The 23969-nt window shown below is 38.9% G+C and overlaps 1 protein-coding gene across 1 annotated transcript; it reads left to right on the top strand.

Moving 5' to 3' along the window:
* Positions 1 to 9597: 9597 nt before the first annotated feature.
* Positions 9598 to 20817, top strand: slc40a1 (solute carrier family 40 member 1). Its single transcript, XM_067602963.1, has 8 exons — positions 9598 to 10108; positions 10229 to 10296; positions 11358 to 11517; positions 11812 to 11927; positions 14622 to 14748; positions 15149 to 15394; positions 15818 to 16459; positions 16904 to 20817. The coding sequence occupies exons 1-8, from the start codon at positions 10075 to 10077 to the stop codon at positions 17215 to 17217; spliced, it is 1707 nt and encodes a 568-aa protein (XP_067459064.1). The 5' UTR covers positions 9598 to 10074; the 3' UTR covers positions 17218 to 20817.
* The last annotated feature ends 3152 nt before the right edge of the window (positions 20818 to 23969 follow it).

The following is a 23969-nucleotide window of genomic DNA, read 5'->3' on the forward strand; positions in this document are numbered from 1 at the left end:
CTTGACACTGTTTCCTCACAGCAGGAAGGTTCCTGGGAGTTTATGTGTTCTCACCATGACTGTGTGCTTTTAGACATGCAGGTCTGGTGGATTAGTCACTTTCAGGTATGTAAATGAAGGGAAGGTGTTGACTCGGATGTGTGAATCTCTACACATCAGCCCGACACAATCGAGTTGCTGCAACTTATTAAAAAGGTTGAAGCCTCATCTCTCCAGAAGTTGAACTGGACTCTGATAATTGGTGCATATTTAATGAACATTAATTTATACTTTGTGCTGTAAATTTGGGATTAATCTATTGTATTTGGAACTGGTAATTATAAACAATAAACTTTGTTCTTTATTTCAGCTGGAGACTTGACTGACTTGGCATTTAATCAAGTTTGATCTGGCCTCCTCTGAGGAAAGTTTATTTATATTCTCTATGAAGTCTATTTTTATTTGACTGGGTTTGAAAGCAGAAACTCAGAGGATGCCGCTGTAAAAAGTAAAGTGTAAGCAAACGTGGATGATTACAATTTTCTGACAATTTATAGACAAAATGATTAATCGATTAATCGATTAATCAGTAATGAAAATAAGTGTTAGTGTTCAGATCTTACTTTCTGGTTCTCTTACCAAGTACCATTAAACTCTTTCATCTTAGGCTGCAACTTAAGTTTATTTTCATTATCCATTAATTATCCGTTGATTATTTTCTCGATTAATTGATTAGTTGTTTGGTCTTTAAAATATCAGAAAATGGTGAAAAATGTTGATCAATATTTCCCAAAGCCCAGGATGACGTCCTCAAATGTTTTGTTTTGTCCACAACCCAAAAATATTCAGTTTACTGTCACAAAACGCTAAAGAAACCAGAAAATATTCACATTTAAGAAGCTGGAACCAGAGAATTTGAACTTTTTTTTTTCTTAAAAAATTACTTAAAACGATCAATCGATTATCAACTTAGTTGGCGATTAATTTAATAGTTGATTAATCAACTAATCATTGCAGCTCTACTTTCATCTTTTCAGCCGTCTCACTAAACTCTGAGAGAAAACAGTGTCTACTCAGGACCAAAAACCTAGACATCATTACGTTATTCATATACTTATATTGAAACTATTTTGTTTCACATCGTTTTAATTTGTGTTTTCTGCTTTCTTTTTTACTGTTATGTTGTTTTAATCCTGTGTTACACTGCTACACAACAAACTGCCCGTCGGAGACAAATAAAGTAACTGATTGATTGTTAGTTGCAGTTTTTGATATTTTCACCGGATATGTGGAAACTCTGAACTGCTGGTTGTACCAGATGTAAAGTCAAACGTTCTCCAAAGTCACTGGGATTCATCCTCTGGGCACCAAATGTACAGCAAGAAAACAGAAAATGTCGACCTCATGGTGGCGCCGGAGGAAAAGTCAGGGGATCACCAAACCCAGTAGGATTCAGCCAATTTTTGTACACAGTTGTTGAGATATTTCTGTCTGGACCAAAGTGGTGGCCCGAATGACCCCCCTAGAGCCTCGCCGTTAGTCATTACTCAATCACTTCCCCAGTTCAGATTAGTTGGAACATGAAGGTATTCAAACCAGCAACCTTCCAGTCAAAAAAATGCTCATTAGCCTGCTGCTGGTCCTCAATATATTCTCTCTGAGCTCACACGTGATACAGTTACATTACAGAGATCATTATGAGCATCGGACATCCTCTGACATGGCCTTTGGTCAATATCGGGTAAAGAGAAACGACCCAGGATGACACAAGTGTTGATCTTTCTCCAGCAGAACGCACCTTTTGGACCTGCAGTGTGACAGAAAAACACACCTGCCTGCGGGCTCACGTTGGTTTGCTGCCCACTGTGCTGCGATGTCGTATTGATCCGAAACAGCTGTCAAATGTTTACCGTTTCATTCCCTGGAATCAAGGGCTGTAATTTTGGGAAAGGCAACCAGGTTATCGCAGCCAGACAGTGACCTTTGATGTTTATCATTCTCTGGTTGACAAAGACGAGCTGGAATCAAAGTCTCAGTGGTAGATATCCACAGAAACAATAAGACCGCAACACTGTTATGTTCCTAAAATGGGTAAAGACAGTAATTATAATCATTGTTTCTTGTGTGTGGTCATTCAGATAGCTGATAGTCTCATTGTGTCCAGTGCCATGACACTCTGGGAGACCTCAAGAGCCTGGCTTCAGTTATTCCAGCTAAATATCAATGAGATGACTGTAGCTGTAATTCCTTTTAGCTCTATTGCAACAGCACACAAAAAAAGAACAGAATGCCTGCATGAAAAATAGAACAATAATCTGATCCAGCCTCACATACACCATCCTTCAGGTAAGATTTTACACCCTCCCTCCACCCACTATCCCTTCTTTAGCTGCGGCCTGTGACTGTCACACAATTTAAGGCCACGGGAGGCAAGTCATTCCCATATTTTTATCCCGAGAAGTACAAATTTAGCCGACGTAAACACAGCTTGTTGTTGCTGAAAAGGGATCCCGCCAAGGGGCAGACATACCTGCATGGTCACATGGCCACAAAATGACACAGCAGCCTGTCTGACCGCTGATGACAGGTACCTGAGCCTGGCTGACACACCGGCCCACTAATAGTGCGGCTGGTAATCTGTTTGTACCAGCTCAATGTGTGCAGACTGTCAAACGGCTGACAGCTCTGTGTGATCTTTGAATAGATCACAAAGGGACAGAAGTGCCTATTGTCATCACCTCGCTCAAAATATGTGCTTATGTTTCCTCTTGGGGTCAGTTCTGCTCCCTCATGCGATGAGACGGCACAGAATAGGCCTACGTGTTTCTCAGAGACTAAAAGAAACCAGTGCTTTGTATGTTTATTTACCATCTATATGAGTATAAATAATACGAATCATATTATTTATCAGTCCAGGCCTTCACATTGACTATCCTCAACAACCTTTTTGTGCACCCACAGTACTACATGCTAAAATATAGCGATTATTTGTAGATAATGACTGAAGTGACACATGTTAAAAGCTAAATTCAGGGCTGGATTGACCCACTATGGGGCCCCTGCATGAATATGAGCAGTGGGTCCTCATTAAAACCCACATTTCCCCCACTCTCTGTGCATTGTGAATGTATTAGTTAGTCATTAGTAAGAAGTTTATGCTAACTTAATGAGGCTTATTTAGCTCTCCTATTGTGTTCGGGTCAAATTTGACCCATTTTTCAAGTTAAGCTGTGTGAAACATACTTTTAAATCTTTCTGATCAAAACAAGGTTTCATTACATCCTCTGCAAAGGCCGACTGAATATTATGAAATACATTTTGATCATTTTTGAAATGCCTATAAAAAAAAAGAAAGTTGTGTTGTGGGACAAATTTGACCCGGTGGTAATTATGGGTTGTTTATGCAGTGAAATACATATTAAATGTTACCAAACCATCATGTAAAACAGAAATTACAACAAAACAACAATAATAGTAATGAAATCCTGTAATAACATTGCGTAATAATATTAAAATTGTGTTTCATGCCAAGAAAGTGTTTTGACTTGAATTCAATTGTAGAGAAGCATGCAGCAAATATGATCCCTCGCACACACACCCCACTCTCTCTTTCACACACACACACACACACACAGACACACACACACACCACACACACACACACACACACACACCACACACACATAAACATCTCCTGTCCCCCAGCTGTATAGCAGTTTATAGGCTGTGGCTTTCTCATACTTTATTTCTCACATTTCAATGCACACCTGGCACAACACACACACACACACACACACAGACAAACACACACACACACACACACACACACACACACACACACATCCTTGTCTTAGGTCACTTTTGGGGACATTACATTCATTTCCTGTAGACTTACCCTAACCTTAACCATAACCACTGACCCAAAAATGTGTCCCTGTACACTATGAATACAGACAGACACACACACAACTAGGCCTTTATTATTTCAGTAAATTGTGCGTTAAATGGTGCATTTTACTAACCCTTAGTGTTCAACAAGCACTGAAAAAAACACTAATTATCATCCGGTAAAATGTTTTATCTGCTAAGTGACATATTATTCAACCATAAGCATAATAAATATATGCTTACTTTGATATTTTATGTACCTTAGACTGCATTTAACCAGTGCTGATAATGACTTCATTCCAGTTCAGTCAGGGAAGAAGAACACAAGTAGACATAAATTGAAAAGTCATTATCAGCACTGGTTAAATGCTGTCTAAGGTACATAAAATATCAAAGTAAGCATATATTTATTATGCTTATGGTCACTTAACAGATAAAACATTTTACCGGATGATAATTAGTGTTTTTTTCAGTGCTTGTTGAACACTAAGAGTTAGTAAAATGCACCATTAAACGCGCAATTTACTGAAATAATAAAGGCTTTAAAGGAACAGTTAAACATTTCGGAAAATATGCTCATTTGCTTTCTTGCTGAGAGTTAGATGAGAAGATTGATATCACACTCAATCTTCTTATCTAACTCTCAGCAAGAAAATAAATACATGTATTTCCAGAATTTCTCTAAAATGTGAACGTGAAGCTTTCATGTCCTCTGAAGGCCTGAAGCCACAGAGCAGCTGCTCGCCTACTTTTCATCCAGTCCAGCCTTTGCTAAATATTGACCCACTCACCTTGTTCTTTATAAGTAAGTTGGAGATGATTAATCTTAGAATATAGACTTGCAATAATATGTATGAAAGGAAGAAGAAGGAGAAACTGATTAACTTATGTTCTAGTTCATTGCCTCATGCATCAACTTAAATACATTTTTAGGTTAAATATTGTATGTATTTAAATCTAAAAGCATGAAAAGCTGCATAAGCCTGCTTTCAACACCACACCCTTTAGAACTGGCTGCCTACTTTGGTGGACTAGATTCTGAGCTGATCTCATATTTCACAGTGTGTTGCAACAGCGCTGGATATAATAATGAATGTTTATTGGATCAACATGACTGCAACAGAAATCTCTCACAAAAAAAAAAAAAAAAAAAAGAATCAAGAGACTCTTGCTTCAGCCACACGTCGTTTCGGTGGATTCGGCCGAAATTTTTGGCGTGTTTGTGAGAGTCTCTGCGTGCTTTTGTGCCTTGCGCTTGAGGGAGTTTAGACAACAGATGGAGCACATTCTTGTTGACATACTTAAGCTTTCACAGCACTGTAGGGATGAGTTGAAAGAGAAGACCATGAAAAGCTACAGAAACAATCATAACTTTGACTGCTGAGCTCATGAACGAATGTGCAGTGCTTGTATAGGCTCAGACTAACAACAGAGCTCCACCTCTCATATATTATCCAATTATTTCACTTTCTATCATCCAATGATCATCTTAGCTGAAGAACATTTAACCCACCTCACCTGTTTTGTCTGTCTCTGCTGTCACTCTGCCATATCGCTGCTTCCCAGTGCCAAGGTCCTTTGGGGGGGAGAATCTGCAATTGGATGCTATGTATGGGGCGCCGTCCCTTTATATCCATTTAATCGACGGGTTCAAAGCCAAAGACTATAAATAAAGCTTTTGAATTTAGGCCAACTTGTGTCTTCGCTGACTGAACTGGAGTGAAGTTATTATCAGCGCTGGAACTTTGAAATGAGCTGAACAAAATGATTCAAATCAGCAAAATGATTTGTTGTTTCCATTTCTACACCCCAACTCAGACTGTTTATTTCTGTTATTTTACCTTAATTTAAGATTCACAGCTCACATCAGAGCTTTAACTCTTAAATTCTCTCATCTGACCTATTTATTGTGTGAACTTTTAGCCTTTATTTACAGCGGCATTAATATGTCGACAATATAATCGCTAACAATGATCCATGCTACGTCTCAGGTGCAGGAAGTGTCTGAAGTGTTTCCGTCATGGTATGCATTGTTTGGATTTTAATCAGCGAGACCATCTGACTCCTCTGAGACACACATATATAAAAAGACACGTCGGCCTCCCTCAGGGTAACTTTGTACATATCAGAAAAAAAGAAGGATTTCTGGAGGATTTTAACCTGAACGCAATGCATGCTGGGGAGCGTATGCCAATCAGCTGACAGTATTTCTAAATAACTTAATTTGATGAGTTCAGTAAACGATCTATTGGATATTTAGTCAACTGAAAGTGACTTGAGACTGTCAAACTCATCTAATCACACTGAGTTAATAGTAAAAGATTATATAATATATGTTTTTATGAGATTTTACAGTGCAAAAGATAAAGTAAACACTGATTTTTCCTGCAAGTTGACAGAGTTTTCTCACTTTGTAATGAATCACAGATCAAAGTTATCAGTTACAATTTCAATTTTTACTTTAAATGCTCATAATTTAGGTTTCAAACAACTAGTAATTTTATTTATATCAAAGAATATAAGTTTTTTTTACAGTGTATTGTTGTGCATGTGTTGGCATTATTCATCACACAGTCACAGTCCAATGAAAAGTCCAACACACATCATCACAGACATGAGGTTTCAGTTTAGAGTTCATTGTGAATCGAGACACGTCGTAAAATTAAAAAGCAACGTATTCTCCGTGTGCTCACCGAGCCACTGTTGTTATTACTTTTTATGGATGCGGGCCAAGCAGCTCTGATCTGTGCAGCCTGTAATTATAGCTGCGATCCTGTTCTGTTGACATAGGTGAACAAATGCAAGTCATCCAACTGTGTGCTTTGTACACAATTTGTCTTTGTTCGCTGCCAAGTTCGATTGCAACAGGCTCATTCTTGGTAAACAGGTCACAGGCATTTCTGCAGTTATTCCTGCAGAAATGCCCAAAATGTTCGAGTTTAACTTGTGTAGTGTAGCATCACATGCACATGCAGATCCGGTTAATCTTTAAACTTTGCAATCAATTTGCTCACTTCTGTTTTCTTCTTTTTTATCACTTCAGTATTTCTAAAACTCAGTGTATGTATCTTTAAAAAGAAAGTTCAGAATATAATCTGCAAAAAACTCATTAAAGTGCGTGAAAACATCTAAAATGTTTCCCAATTTAAGCTGTTTTATTGCAGTAAATCAGTTATTGAATCTCCACTGATAACAATTGAACACTGTTTTAGTGTAAATCTGAATTAATGTAACCTGAATTAATCTGCCTGTAAAAGATTATATGGTTGTATTTATGTTAAATCTATAATCTACTCTTACAATCAGTCAGTGGTGGAAAGTACGATACATTTACTCAAGTACTGTACTTATTCTGTAGTATTTTGAAGTACTTGTACATGAGAACAACTACTCACAACTACAACATTTCAGAGAGAAATATTTTACTTTTTACTCCTCTACACTTATCTGACAACTATAGTTATTGTACAGTTTTCCATATGAAACATATAATTATTTAATAAATGTCCAACAATATAATATATTATAATATAAGACTCATGAAAGGGGCCATTCTGCATAATAAGTACTTTTACTTCTAATATTTTAAGTACATTTTACTGATAATACTTTTGTACTTGAGTAAACATTTGAACATTTACTTGCAACTGAGTATTTTTACATTGTGGTACTTTTACTTAAATAAAACATTGAAGTATTCCTCCACCACTGATTTTATGTTACTTTATACTTCTGCTTCAAAACACTTCAGAGGAAAGAGGAAGAGAATATGATATATCATTATAATAACACGCTAACAATACATAATGTGGATAAAATCAGCTCCACCTCGACCAGCTACAACATTAAAATGCTGCACACACGTTAATGCATCAGTAATTATAATCAAATAATATAATATATAACAATATCACATGCAATAATAAATGCTTTTGATACTTTAAGCACATGTTTATACTAATATATCTTCTACCTGAGAAACATATTGAATATCAGACTCGTAATTGAGCATTTAAACACTATATTCTTTAACCTACGTTAATAATAATTCCTCCACCACAACAGTTACTAAACAATTAAACCTTAAAGTCTCCCTCCGCTCAGAACGATCTATGTGCAGAGTTTGTTTTCACATTCATTTGCTGAAAGTGGAAAATTTCTCTGAGCTCATTGATAATCAGATTTTAAGGGGCGGACCTACGAACATGTTAGAAAATAAATAGTTTGGAAACCAATGCTGGTGCAATATTCAACTTAGTTGATGTGTGATGTTGAAACTTAAAGCCTCCAGCGCATAAACACTGAGAACGGACTCAGCAGTGAAGCAGGAGACATCTTGTGTCCAGCAGGAAAACTTCTGAGGTTAAATATATTTGCATATTTATAGATTATGGAATTTTTAATGAGGGAGAAGGTGTCATTTCAAGAATGTTAACAAGATAACAGAATTTTTTTGTGTGGAATAAACATGTCAGAAACATTCAAAGTGTTTTGTTTGCATCCAAAACATGTCTGGACAGGATCTTTAAGCCTTCAGAAAACTCAAGTAACCCAAAAAAAAAAAAGGACTTTTCATTGAAGACCAGATTTAGATTGGAATTTAAAGATAAACAGATAGATGAGAGAGCTAATCCAAAAAAAAAAAATGAGGCATTTATAAGTAATGCTGCATGATTTATGCACAAGCAAACATTCTCTCACGCAGGTTCAGTATGTATACGTCTCTGTTCAGAGCAGGTTGTACATCACTCTATACTGCACACTTGTGGTCAAACTACAAAAAAACAGCAAGCTTACAGAGACTTCAAGTAGCTTATAATGATGCCATGAGAATATTACGCAAGACATGTCAATGACTCCTAAACTGACACAAGATTTTTGCTTTTAGATGTTTTATTACAGAAAGTGTATGAAACTTATAACCACATATTCAGCTGTTACACATTGATGGAATTATAGTGAAAATAAATGATTCCTCTTTTTGCGGGGGTCCTTGAGGGGGTCCCCGGACCCCACTTTGACTTACAATAAGAGACCTAGATGGTGTAGTGCAAGTAGAAATATCATGTATGACCCTGTTAATGAAATGGCTACCAACCCCAGCTGTGGAGACACTGGCACAGTTGTCTCTTTGTAAGACATTAATATGTGTATTAAAACAAACAAACAAACAAACATATTAATAAAATCACTTTGATAATATATTGAAACATCCAGACAGCAGAAATCACTCATGTAGGGACTTTAAAACATGGTTACTGGTCATATCTATACAATATCCTGACAAGTGAATCTTCTACAGATATGACAGCTGTCCATCTCTGACTAGATATTTCTCAGAATATGAAATACTTCTCATATCGTATCTGTGAAGACATGAACTCCAGATTTTAGCAGGTCTCATTCAGGAGTTGGCTGAGAGTATCCACTGTGTATATATCATCATATGTGGATCATATCTTAAAATATTCAGGCAATAATACATCTGTATTCTTGGGTTCTTTTGCGCAGTGTGTATTTCTATTACATGTCATTAATTCTGTGTAATGTTCTGTCTTTTATCTGGACTGAAATAAAGTTTGAATTGAATTGTAAAGCTGTGTTGAAAAAAAGAAAAAAAAAGATGGCCTGATTAGAGTATTTATTGCTAATAATCACACCTTTTTACACAGGTGTGGTCCAACCCCCTCCTTTTTTTTTTTTTTTTTTTTTTTTGGAGCGCGCGTGCAGTGGGAGGACCTCCATTTGTTTTTTGACATAATGTAAATAACGGCCGGTCACGTGACAGCGGGGGTATATTCGAGGCGGGACGTAAACACCGAGCAGCAGAGCAGCAGCAGCAGCAGAGCAACCGTCCTCCGGAGCAGCTTCAGCAGCTCATACAGCTCCTGGCATCGCGGGGGTTTCTTTTTTTTTCTTCTCTTTTGGAGACTAACCGTTCCCCCGTTTTTTAACAATATTTCTTTCCAACTTCAGCTACAGTGATAGCTAAGTTTGGAAGGGAGAAACGGGGAGAAACGTCGCTGTTTTTGTTGTTTTTGTGTCGGTCTTTTGCAGCGGTAGCCGAGGTCGACCACCCCCCTCCACCCCCCCTTTTTATTTTTTACATTACAAAAGACTAGACAGCGTAAAGCTAAAAAAAAAAAAAAAAAAAATCATAATAAGCTAAATTCATCTGGTTCTTTTTGCATTTCGGATAGCTTTAAAATGGAAAACTCTGGACGTCAGAGGACATGCTGTGGTAGGTCGTTTTTTTTTAAATTATTTATTTATTTATTTTTATTTATTTACCGCATATTTTCCAAACGGACCCATCACATCAGGGAATAAACATGCTGATAAATCAATGTTTTCTTCACAGAATCTATCCGAGACTTCTTCACTTCAGCTAAATTCCTTATTTATATGGGACATGCACTGTCAACATGGGTAAGTGACACATTTCAACTGTTACAGGTTACCACGTTACTGTATCTGCTGCCCCCCATTCAGATAGACAGATCGATAGATAGACAGATAGATAGATAGATAGATAGATAGATAGTCTCTGTCCCCATTTAAATAGACAGATCGATAGATATATAGATGGATAGATAGACTGATTGATCCCAAAGGGTGTTACAGCAGCCACTTTGCATAAATCAGAATTAAAAAAACAAAAAAACAAAATAAAACTGTGAGGTAGGTAAAAGAAATAAATACAGTAGAATAGAGACTAGAGATATAACCCTAATTATAATATACTATTTGCTTAGTATTTTTTGTTAATTAATTAATTAATTAATTATTTTTTTATTTATTTGCACGGTAAAACAAAGCAGCAGAAACGCAACAACCAAAAGAGAAGTAGCAAATTGTGCAGGTGAAATTTAGAGGAAAAAAATCCCCCCTAGAGGCTTTTAGAAGGAATCTCACCTCAATATAAGTAAAAGTCATTTAATCCACAAAAATAAGCAAACAAACAGCTGTAGGATCAAAAAAAGCAAACATAAAGTAGGCAGCATAAATCAAGCAAAGACATAAAATCAATAAAATAATGTAATGAGGGTGTATCTGCTCAATGCTGTAGTATCATACACTGTACATTAGTGCAGTCACGTGAATATCGCTCTGGTAGTGAGGTGCATGAGAATTGAGTGCACATTGAAACATGATTCGTTTATAATAAATGAGAGACAATCATATATTTGGAAATGTTCATCATGATGACAGTGTGTTCGGTGTTAAACTGGATGTTATACACATTATTAATGTGTTATTGTTGCATAACGTGTTGTTATTACCATCATGACAAGACAAAAAAATGACATGTTTTCAATGTCGCAACAGCTCACCACGCAATACCGGTGTTTACACATAGTTACCATGTCTACAAGGGTGTCAGTTTTTTTTTTATTTATGCAGCATCCACACAGCATTTCCTTGCGGCCCCCAACGTGGATACCATGAATCAACCAGGCCTTTAAATAATGAGAGTTTGTCATTGACAGGGTGACCGAATGTGGAACTTCGCCGTGGCAGTTTTCCTGGTAGAGCTGTATGGAAACAGCCTGCTGCTCACCGCCGTGTACGGGCTGGTGGTGGCGGGCTCCGTGCTGCTTCTGGGGGCCATCATCGGGGACTGGGTGGACAGAAACCCCAGACTCAAAGGTAAAACAACACAAAATCAAGTATAAGCTGCCAAAACGTTTGTAGTTATCTGGAGCACTTTTATAGTGAGGGATATTACTGTGCCATGTACAGCGTTCTCCTGCCTCATTTACACAGTTAAATGCACCTCTTGTGGAATGTTTATCCACAGGATATTTGGCAAAGATGGTGTAATAGTAGATCAGAGTGCAGGAAATCTTGTGGAGCCGCTCTAATGAACTAATTCATCAGACAGAAATCTGTTGTCTTTGGTCAGACTTGTGTCCCTAATGCTCGATCGTGGTCTTTTCACAGTGGCTCAGACATCGCTGCTGGTCCAGAACAGTTGCGTCATCGTGTGCGGGATCCTCCTGATGGTTGTTTTCCAGTTTAAAGAAGAGCTTGTGAAGCTTTACGATGGATGGGTTCTGGTAAGATCTCCCCCCCTCCCAGTCTTACACATCAACGTTCATTGAAAGTGTTTTTAACCTTTTTCCTCAAGTGCTAAACTCTGACCCCAGGATACTTGCATACATTTACTGATATGAAGCTCCACGTCAATCCGGTTTATGACCACTTGAACTGCTTTTACAGAAGAAGAAATGAGTGTAGTTAACTCCCAGAAGACCTTTGACTGCTCCACTAACTTAGATAGATTTTTCTCCATGTATCAAACTTTATTTTCTTGAGATCATGATGTAATTAATTCACAAGAAAGTTGTCTTCTTATTTCATGATCTCAGCATACATTGCTATGCAACTGGCTGGTAGATTTGCTTCACTTATAAGCCAAAAAAAACAATGATAATCTATTGAGTAGCTGGTAAAATGTGAACATTTACAAGCCGTTTGGCCGACGGACAAAAAAAAGGTTAATTTTGCATCCTGCTTCTAGTTACGATAATCAATTTCTGAACTTGCAATTGTTGATTTTGAAAACAAATCTCAATTATGTTCTCTTATCACGAGGAAACAAAGTATGAGAAGTAATTGCACAGACGCCCTCGACACCCCGATGCAGAAAAACAAGAGTTAGTGTGCCGGAGGCTTGTTTACACTTGTCGAGCTATGTGGCTTCATGACAGCTCGGACTTGATCCCGCAGCTGACCCCGAGCCTGACATTGCAGAGTTGCAGGTTTCCCTCCGTCATCGGAGCGATGTTTGAGGGGTGTCGGGTTAAAACACAAAAGCGTTTCTGTTGAGGGGGTGGGGGGGTGGGGTGGGGGGGAGGTCTCCTCCTCTGGGACGCCTTTGGATTTCCAGAGAGAAAGAAAGAGAGAGAGAGAGAGAGAGGGCAGTGGGACAGGGGGGGGGGGGGGGATTTTCACCATGTGAGAGAGTTTAGAGGGACGGCTGGTGTCGGAGTGCTTGTGGAGGTGGAGAGAGGTTGGTGGTGAAACAGGAGATTGAGTGTCTGGTTGAAGGCTGTGCAGTCAGCAGGTTCTTCGAGGTCTGTCACATGACGAGAGAGAGAGAGAGAAATGTGGCTCGGCCTGTTGAGGCATTTCTGCTGCTATTCTGATGAGAGCAGCTGTGTTTCAATATGCATATAAATCATCAAACAATGTACCAGGCCAGTGTGCTTCATAACTGAGACATTTACAGACAAAATATGCGATTTGTTCACTTTTTTTTGTTGTTGTTGTTGTTGTTATGCTGGATTTCTATACCGCCGCTGTTATTGAGGTCACATGTCGAGTATTACATTAGCTGTCATGCTCTTTCTTTTAAGCACTTACTTTGTTACTGTTTGAGATTATTTTTTCAGCAGAAAGTTGCTGATTTTTTTCCGTTTAGACGTTTGGCTTCACTTTTAGTTTATTAAGTATTTTGTCATCAACATCAGGTGAAATCTGTACTGTAAAAATAACCAAAAACAGTATATCTTATATATCTTTATCTTTAAAGAATATGGCTGGTGTTATTTCATATTCTCCTCACAGTCAACAAACCCCATGAAAAAGACTTTCCAGCCTCTAGAGCTGCAACGATAAGTCGCGTAATCGATTTAGCCTGGATAGAAAATGAACCTTTAACGAGGTAACGCCAGGCTGCTGGTGAAGATGTGGGAGTTAGAAGCCAACCACACCCAAATGTTCTTATCCTTTCCTGTCCGGTTTCACAGTAATATTAGATGGAAATAAGTGAACCTATGGACCCCATATTTCAGTACACATGCTCTACTTTTATTGGTTGAACACCACATCTGCTCACTTAGCAAACAGATAAGTTTCTTCGTAGAACTTATAGCGCAGCTGCACTTAAGCAGATAACAAAAAAAAAACTGTTGAGACCAGAGACAGTTTAACGGTAAATAACTGAACTAAATGTATAGAATAGAGATAATCAATCACTGGATCAGGAGTCGAGCCAAACTGTCTAAAAAACTGTACACGCTAAGATCCCCCCTGAGCCAAACTTATTATCTACTCTATATTATTATTATTATTATTATTATTATTCTTTTTTCATTATTATTTCATTACTTACATTTCTAAATCAAATGTATTACCATCACTGTTGTTGCCACTATATTTTTTTTCCTCTTAGTTCCGTCTTTTAGTATTTTATTAAAAAAGAAAATGAACTGGCAACTATTATGATAATCAATTAATTAATGAAGTCATTTATCAAGCAAGAAATGCACAAACATTTGAAAGCTGCAGCTTCTAAAATTGTAGAATTTTCTGCTTTTTTTTCAATCTTCTGATGTTTTATGGACCAAATGATTGAACAATGAATCGTTAGTTGCAGCCCCCCCTACTGTCTGTATCTCACATCCTCAAGCCCATTCATTCCTACTAAAGATGTGCATTTTATTAACAGCAGGTTACAAATATATAGTTTTTCTTTTTTTTAGAAAATAATACTCAAACAGGAGTGAAAAGTGGATTAGTTGGGGACTATTTTCAGCTGCAGATTAATAAATCTAAGGGGGTCACAAGATGATTAAAGGGATGAGAAAACTATATTTCTGTTAAGAAAAATTTATATATTTTGTCAGACTTCTCTCAAATGTAGCTTTTTTTCCCTGGTGAAATACGGGACACTGATGTCAGCCTTTTCTTATTGATTTGATTAATAAAAACATACAAATCTAAAATCTCCTCTCTTTTTTTTGCAGACTACCTGCTACATTCTGGTGATCACCATCGCCAACATCGCCAACCTGGCCAGCACGGCTACATCCATCACCATCCAGAGGGACTGGGTGGTGGTTGTGGCCGGTCAGGACAGCAGCAAGTTGGCAGGTCAGTGTTTTCCTACCAGCTGCTTGCTTATCACTCAATGTAGGCCTCACGTGTTCCCTGCTATCAGATCAGTCCAATGTGTCGGCCTTTGGACCCCGGATGCTGAATCACTCTTGTCTTGTTTTTACTTTTTTATGTCCCTGTGGTTTTCTGCTGATTGTTATAAGCTATTTAAAAGATTTGCTCACATGGTGCGAGTCATTCTCAGCACTTATGAACTTGATGACCGTTATCATTCTGCTGTGTAGTACCATCGTTCTAGTAAAACCTGCTGCCATATGAATGTAAAACCTACAAAAAATATAAGAGCCAGCTGACTTTTCCTTTGACATCAATCAATACTAAATCAGTTATGAAGAAACTGTCGATACTGACAACACTTCCCTCCACTCTCCAACAGACATGAACGCCACGGTGCGGATTATCGACCAGCTGACCAACATCCTGGCTCCCATGCTGGTGGGCCAGATCATGGCCTTTGGCTCCCATTTCATTGGCTGCGGCTTCATCTCCGGCTGGAACCTGTGCTCCATGTGTGTGGAGTACGCGCTGCTGTGGAAGGTCTACCAGAAGACGCCGGCGTTGGCCGCGAAAGCCGGACAAAAGGAGGAGCAGCAGGAGCTCAAACAACTCAGCCCAACGAAAGGTGTGTGTTTGATTTGTACCATCTGAGAGCTCAGAATACAACTACAACTCATTTTCATCATCAATATTTATTGTTTAGTCTATGAAATGGTAATAAATAGTGAAAAAATTGCCTTCACAGTTTCTTAGAGGCCATGGTTGGTGTTTCTGTCTGACTAACAGTCCAAAACATTCAGATATTCAATTAAGAAAAACTGCAAATTGTCACATATGAGAAGCTGGAACCAGGAAATGTTTGTCATTTTTTGCTTGACAACTGAATCAGCATAGTTGTAGATTAATTAACTGTTGCAGCTCTAGTTCAGAGTGAAAAAACCCTGGTAGACGGTTATATTTGCTTTTTTATTTTTGGTAACAAGCAGCCGATTCATTGGTTGAGTTTGGAAAACTAAACAAACCTCTTCATCATTCTGTCATTTTTCAGACCCGGAGAACGGCCAGAGTCCTGAGGAGTCGTCCCAGCCGCTGATGAATGAAACCTCAGTGGTGACCAAGGCCGACTCTCCCAAACAGCAAGGCTGTTGCTATCAGGTGTCTGAACCTCTTCGCACCTTGAAGGCCGGCTGGGTCGCCTACTACAACCAGAACATCTTCTTCGCTGGCATGTCCCTGGCTTTCCTCTACATGACTGTTCTGGGCTTCGACTGCATCACCACGGGCTACGCCTACACTCAGGGCCTCAACGGCTCGGTGCTCAGCCTGCTGATGGGGGCCTCGGCCGTCTCGGGCATCTGCGGCACCGTCGCCTTCACTTGGATTCGCAAGAAATGCGGCCTGATCCGTACGGGCTTCATCTCAGGCATCGCCCAGCTCACCTGCCTTATAATGTGCGTCGTCTCCGTCTTCGCTCCCGGGAGCCCCTTCGACCTCACTGTCTCGCCCTTCAAGGACCTTTACACCCACCTGATCGGAGAGAAGACGCTGCCCGAGGCTGACCACAGCCTCACCAGCTTTCTTACCGGCGGCAACGCTACAACTACTCCTGCACCGGCTGAAGAGCAGCCACCTCTGCAGTCCTACCTGTCTGTTAGTCTGCTGTTCGCTGGCGTCATTGCTGCTAGAATTGGTGAGTAACAGTTAGAAAGATGGTGCTAAAGGATTGAATTTTACATTTTTTCCAGCTATTTATGGTATCTAAATAGAGTGATGTTGCACTGAATTACAGTTATTTTGTTTTGGAACAAAGCAGACGCTCATTATTGAAAGAGGATGTAGGTGTTACAGTGCTTTGTTGCTGTGCTTCACTTCCTTTCATAAGATTATGAAACGCTGTTTTCTAAATCATGACTCATGACTTATACAGGTGACCTAAGCAGGTCCACAGGTTCATCTTTTTCATAAGCGACTGGAATGTCACTGCAGACCTCTACGTCAGCACAATTATTTCAACCTTTGATGCCAATAATTTTGCCTGATAATTCCAGCTATAGCTACTGTTGAGGTCTAAAGTCATTTTTAATGCTGCTGTAAAAATACCACCAGTAAATGACCGTTGATCTCTGTCCTGCAGGTCTGTGGTCTTTTGACCTGACAGTGACGCAGCTCATCCAGGAGAATGTGATTGAGTCGGAGCGAGGTGTGATCAACGGCGTCCAGAACTCCATGAATTACCTCTTAGACCTGCTGCACTTCATCATGGTGATTCTGGCTCCTAACCCAGAGGCCTTCGGGCTGCTGGTCATCATCTCTGTCTCCTTCGTGGCCATGGGTCACATCATGTACTTTCGGTTTGCCTTCAAGAGCCTGGGCAGCCGCCTCTTCCTTTGCTTCTCGCCGGAGCAGAAGGTGGAGACGGACAGCCCCTCACTTCCTACCACCGTCTAACCCCATTAAAGAGACTCTGTCCTGGGTACATATTTCTCAAGCCTTACCCTCCCCTGCATCTTATTTATCTAACTGCTTGTAGCCGGTAGACTGCTAATGCTAACATAAACCAGAAAAAGGTAACGTAACAAGCTATGCAGTGCCATTAATAAAGCATTAATCATTAGCAGATGGAGGTGAGTAGAAACTTACAGTCATAGGTAACTAATCCAAAGTAAAACCTTAGATAAGGCAGGGTTTCTCTAACTTTTTTCAGTCTAGGAGTCAGATGAGAGCCTCTCATCCATGGGTTCAGGATCCTCAATACATAACACATGTATACTGTCAAACAATGATCCATCACTTCTAGGCTTGTGACCCCAATTATGGGTCCTGTTAAAGAAATCAAGGGATAAGTTACTGTAAAATATTCTCCTCCTAACAGCCTGGATGCAGCTGAGAAGATTTGTAAAAAGGTGCTTCAGCTAACAGAAAGGGCAAAACGAGGGAGAACAATTTGCAGGGAGGCAGGCGCTGAGATCCTCAAAGACAGAACGTCACCCATTTTTTTTGACACTTGCCTCTTGGTGACTTCATTGGTGCTTTAGCTGCGTCTGCTAGCTGTTCTCTTGTGTCAGCTTACATCTTCATGCCTGACGGGCGGGTCGTGGATGGATCTTCCTCCAGACGCGGGAGGAAGATACTTTTTATTTAACCAAACACAAAACTGGGATCTAGTCTCTTTAATACGTGGTTATAAGGGTTTTTGCAGTTTGCTGTATTCATTCAGGAAATGCAGACGGTGGTTTTTATAACAATTGTTTCATCAGTATTGTGTTGCGCATTTGAGGTTGCGCCACACTAAACAAATGAGAAATCCTATGCACCCTTGTCAACAGCTCTCTCATTTACCAAAGTCAAGCTCCATATGTGGCATAAAAGGAAGTGAGGGAAACCAGTTATCTGTCTGAAGCATTCCAAATATATATTTTTTACATCAGGTGACAGTAGTTGTATACTATAGGTTCACTAATGCTTTCATGCACCCCTAATATACCTGAATATTTCTAACCAACTCTGAGATTGTACTTAAATTTTTTTTGTTTTACTGGTAGTTTACATCAATACCGTCATTTTGTCACCTTTTTTTTTGATTTTTATGTTTGAGGTTGATTTTTCAATCGTGATTGTTGTTACACAGGCACTTTAAGTGATTGACATCTGTCATTACACCTAATGCGTGATCAGGCATTTGATCAATATTTTTGCACAAGGCTAAAAGTCCTGACTCCTCTCTAAACTCCCCCCCCCACCCCTCCTCTGCACAATCTTTTTTCAATCATTTTGTAGTCTCTGTCAGGGTGGTCAGCCACTGTCAAAGGGGGGAGGGAGGGAAGGGGGTTGTGGTTCAAAAAAAAAGGCACATATTGCAATGCTCAACACCACATGTTCATGAGTAAACACTGCACCAGCTCCTGAGAAAGTCTGAATAAAGCCCAAGTTTACCTTAGATACCACCATTCCCCCGAGAAGTCAGCCAGGGAGCTTAGTCAGCAACTCTTATCTGATCTCCGTTTACGCTGCAGGCTGCCAACAGACTCTGGACTGAGTCAAGCTTTTTGTTCTTATTGCTGTAAGCTTCAGCAGAGGTGGAAACATTTGACTCAAGTTAGATTTGACTTCTTTGGCTTTAGAGTACAAGTCTTGAAAATGTGTTTTTAAAAGCACTACATGAAAGTTCGTGGCTCTTTTGCATGCTGCTGTTCCAAGGGATTCAAACAGATTAAACATCATCTTTGCAAGTAAAAAGAGAATCCTCCAAAAAACAGTTTCAAATCAAAGACATTTGGAAAGTAGCTTTGCTTTTAAGGATAAGGCTGGCGATTTTCTATGTTTTTATTGTCAACAAATCTTGTGTAACCAGGCGCGCCAGATGGTTTGTTACACAGAACCATCTGAGAAGTCGTCCTTGGAAACTGTTTGGAAAAGGGCAGGCGCTTTTCAAAAAAATACGTAGCGAATGATTGGATGACCCATCACCGTCTACCACTGTCTTAACCTTGAGAGGCGGCTGGATTTGCAAGATCATGCGAGAATCCTCGTAGGACGCTGATCGGTCTGAACCGCCGGTGGTTCGGACACAAGCACAAACTTGAACCCTGACGAGATGGATTCTTGTCGTGATCTTGCAAATCGAGCTGCCTCACAAGGTGAAATCTTTGGTGCAGATCAAACCAACAATGGATTGATTCTACTTACTGTAATTGTGTGTGTATCCAAAGCCTGATATGTCTTACTCCTCTGTGCAGTAGACCTCCGTTGTTGTCCAAAAACTATTAGAAACACATCAATAAGCCACACAGCTGCACTGGGTGACACAATCCTTCATTACAAAGATTTCAGACATGTTAGTTTGTTTAGAAACGGCTCCAAAGACTAATAACAGCGACCACGTTTTCAGTCTCCAGAGAGTTGTTCCGTGGATGCCACTGAGCTCCAGAGACTGAAAACGTGGAGCTTTTTCTAAACAAACTAACATGTCCGTAATCTTCGTGGCAAAGGAAAATGTCACCCAGTGCAGCGATGTGGCTTTTTGACGTGTTTTTAATAGTTTTTGGACAACGACGGAGCTCTACGGCATAGAGGAAGAAGATGTATCAGACTTTGGATACACACACAATAACAGTAAGATGATCGATTCTGCACATGAGATTTGTTGACGATAAAATCTCCTCTCAAGACCCACCCAAAAAAAAGTAACAAATCCTCCTTTCAAGCTGCCTGACCTACAGTGATTTCTAACGCCTTACTGAAAATGAGCCTAGTCAGCTGTTAAACGCACACATGTGGCTACATCACGACGGTCACTAGCCGCACCCTTGAATATGATTTTGGCAACGGCGGGGGGGGGAGAAATATTTGGGTTGGAAACCGAGGAAACCGCAGCAGATGTAGGAGAACAGTAGTCCACTTTTTAGCTGAAACCTTGACGAGGGCGTGTCGCTGAGTCAGGGTGTCTGCAGGTGTGTGCCATGAGGCGCAGACTTTTCATGTTCCACCCGAGTTCAATGTAAACCTCAAACTTGAGACAAGAGAACAAAAACCAGCTTTTACAACGGTTGGTGTGCTGATTCAGGAATATTTCACATGGCCATAAACTATATTTTTACATTTTTAATGTAAATAACATTAGCTGTCAGTCAACATAAGCCTACTTAAAAAATACAATTGGAAAAATGTAAAAAAAATATATTGTGTATACTGTTGTCATGCTTTTTGTCTGGAAATGTTGGCCTTTTTTATGTGTTTTTATATACCTAGTGTTAACATTTTGTGTCAAATTGAGGTTTCTTGAAGATTTTTTTTTTTTTAATTTGTGTTTAAAGCGATTACTGCATTTCATTTGAATACATCTGTATCATACTGCTTTAATCAATATATATCTCTCTGTATATATATATGTATATATATATCAGTGTTATCGTAGTTCAATAGACAAAAGCATCAAATCATAGAGAAATCAAATTCATTTCTATGTTAATAATCGCACTCCATTGAATAGAAGGACATTGGTACTGGTTGTGTTGCATGAGGTCTCTTAAATAAAGAAAACCTTCAGGATCTCCTGCGTACAGTCTTTTCTGTATGTGTGTGTGTGTTCATACTGTATTATGTTTCTTAAGTTTCTTGGCCTCAGTCTCAGGCTTGGCTGCTGCTGTGTGAGGTCACATACCACAGCAGAGTTAGCTGCTAATTTCCTCCCCAGAATCCCCTTTTTTTTTTTCAGGCTGCCAGTGTTAAACTGACTGACTTTAAGCTGAGCTGGATGATCTGGACTCGCATGCCTGCTGAAAAGACAAAGAGTGACCTGGTTTTGCACGACACGAGCGACAGAAAGGCTCAGCCTGAAGTTCTGTAGTCTGAGGCCAGTTTTTTTTTTTTTTTTTTTTTTGTACTTTAACACTTTATGCATCTGTGTTTCTTTATTTTCTTCAGAAACATGTGCTTCATTTTTACAATTATCAAGATAGAAGCTAGTACCACTTTAAGAGATTTACATAACACCAAATACCAATGAACTGCTAATCAGTAAGAAAGCTTTCTTTCTTTCTTTCTTTTTTCTTTCTTTCTCTCTTTCTTTCTTGTTTTTTTATATTGTTTAGGCTTTTCTGTTAGGATTGCAAGTCTGTGTGAAAATAACTTTGACAAAACATTTTTGACTCACATTGAGCAGTTATTGCTTATTAAATTGTATAATTATTTCAAGCTGTCTAATTTAATTTTGTACCCTAAAAAAAGGTTTATTCCATTTTGAACAACAGTCAACAGTCATAAAAAATAGGCTGAAACACACATAAAACGATAGATTTGGCCTGAAGATGAGGTTGGGTGCATTTTTGTAAAGGATAGGTTCACATTTACTATAGCACTAATGATAAAAAGAAGATTAAATTACTTTTTAAGTGCCTTTCACGTAACCCAAGGACATTTTACATACAGAGAAAAAGTTGTTGGTGTCTACAATTGTTCCTGATCTGTGCAGATTCCTTCCTAACAAAACTTCAATGTAATTAATGGGCGACTGAGAAAACCTACAGTCCTTTTCTGTGCAAAAATGTTGGTATATTCCAAAATTGCTGAGGACAAAATTCCCGCTTTCTCCTTATTCTACAGGCAGTGTTTCCTTGCTAACAAAAGATAACAACACAAATAGGGAAATTCATAGTAAAAACATGGTAGCTTTGGAAGATAACCATTTAATTTGCCTAACTGAGAGCGCTGAAGCCTCATTTTTACTAAGGACTGTGAATCACTTACAGCAAAATTACTTGGTTTTCGAATAGATCTCTTAACCAGTATAGTTAAGCTAGACTTGAGAAAATGTGAACATATCCTTTAAACAAAACAGAGATCTTTCCAGCTTCCCATTTTATGTATTTGGATGTTCTTTTTTTTTGCATATTGTCTTGTTTTTAATTATTTAGACTTTACATTGACACATGCCGACGCACTCTTCTTACACAGAGACACAAAGATTATTAAATGAACTCACTGTTTTTGCTCTACACTTTGGGTGTGTTTTTTTCTTTCTGACAGCAGGATTTGACATAAAACACTTCGAACATGAGGAACAACATGTTTTCAGGCCCCTCCTCATACTTGAGAAGGAAAAGGCCTCCGATGACAGCGAAAGTCCATCATCTACAAACAGGAACTGGGACTCGAGACAAGTGTGTGCAGTGGAGATACATTCCTCATAATGTGGAAGATTTCTAGTATCTTAACTAAAAGATAATTTAAAAAATTCAGCATGTTTAGTCATGCAGCATCTCACTTCAAGTCCTTCTTCTCTTGTTTTGTTGAAACTGAAGTTTCTGAGAAAAGCCCTTAACTGTAAACTCAAAGGTGCCATCAGGAATAATAATATAAGTGATACCACAACTGATAGAGAAAGTCAGTAAGAAGCCCAGACATTGCTCAATTTTACAAGACAGTTAAGACACACCAACTGTTTGTAAATCCATCAGTTTTTGCGTCAAGTCCTTCCTAAGTTCTTTAGTAACACCCAGCTGGTGTCAAACTAGTGATTTACTAAATAAGGTTGCACCATTAAAACTTAAGAGATGTCTGAGCTAGGTAACACTTTAGTAATGTGCAGGAAACATAAGTAACACTGTCCAATAAGAAGCAACCAACTATATAAACAGAAAGTCACTGTTGCTGAGCTGTAATATAACCTCCAAAAATAACAGTTTTAGGGAAGAAAAGATAAAATAAACCTAACACCCAAACATTTGTGAACATAGGCATGTACTTTTGTTTTATTTATATCTGCATACCTGAAGAAATGTGTGAAATATGTTTTAGAATTTGTAGTATTCATATAGTTTACAAAAGAGAGGGAAATTGCGCAATTATGCTAAGCTAACACACGTTATTTGGTCATTTAGTCTTAAGTTGTTGGCAAGTTTTGTAATTTTAAGTTTAGTGTGTTTAGTGTCAGGTCAGATATGTTGACTGTATTACATGTTACCTCTTTTACTGTTCAATCTCAGTGCGTCAGATATTAGCAAGCTAATGTTAGTTTTGTCAGTTGGTTTATTCTGCTAGCTAACGCAACAGGCCCACTTGGCAGTTAGTAGCTGTGAATATTTAGTAACAACTCATCTTTACACAAGAACTAGTTTAGTGATGTTTAAATGTCCACTTAGTAAACACTTATGTTATAAATTCGCTAAGTTTGATGTTATGAACAGCTGGAGCAACTGGCTAGAGCTATACATTGGGCACCTTCATTACAGACAATTTACTAAGTTGGTTTGTCCCATGCGGGGTAACCTTGTTTAGTCTGAGAGATCACATTAGAGGAATAGTTCGTCTTTTCACTTATTTGTTTTCTTATTTTCTGGAAGAGAATTAGAGGAGAAGATCAATACTACACTCTTGTTAAATATGAAGCTGCAGCCAGTAGCTGTTAGCTTAGCTTAGCATAAAGACTGGAAACGGGGGGAAACTGTTAGCCTGGCTCTCTCAAATGGTCACAAATTTGGCTTCCCAGCACCTATTAAGCTTGGTTGTTTAATCCATTCAAATACTTATGTATGACAATAACATATTGTGGTTTTACGGTGGTTTATGTGTTTGACTATTTCTTGGTCGGGTGCAGTCACTTATTTGAGTTTCTGCTGGTTACCTGGAAACCTCACAAAGACAACAAGACTACACCCAGCCAAGAAATAGTCGCATAACCTGGCGTGAATACCACATATGTG

The sequence above is a fragment of the Thunnus thynnus genome, chromosome 11, assembly GCF_963924715.1.
Source record: "Thunnus thynnus chromosome 11, fThuThy2.1, whole genome shotgun sequence".
NCBI classification, from domain to species: domain Eukaryota; kingdom Metazoa; phylum Chordata; class Actinopteri; order Scombriformes; family Scombridae; genus Thunnus; species Thunnus thynnus.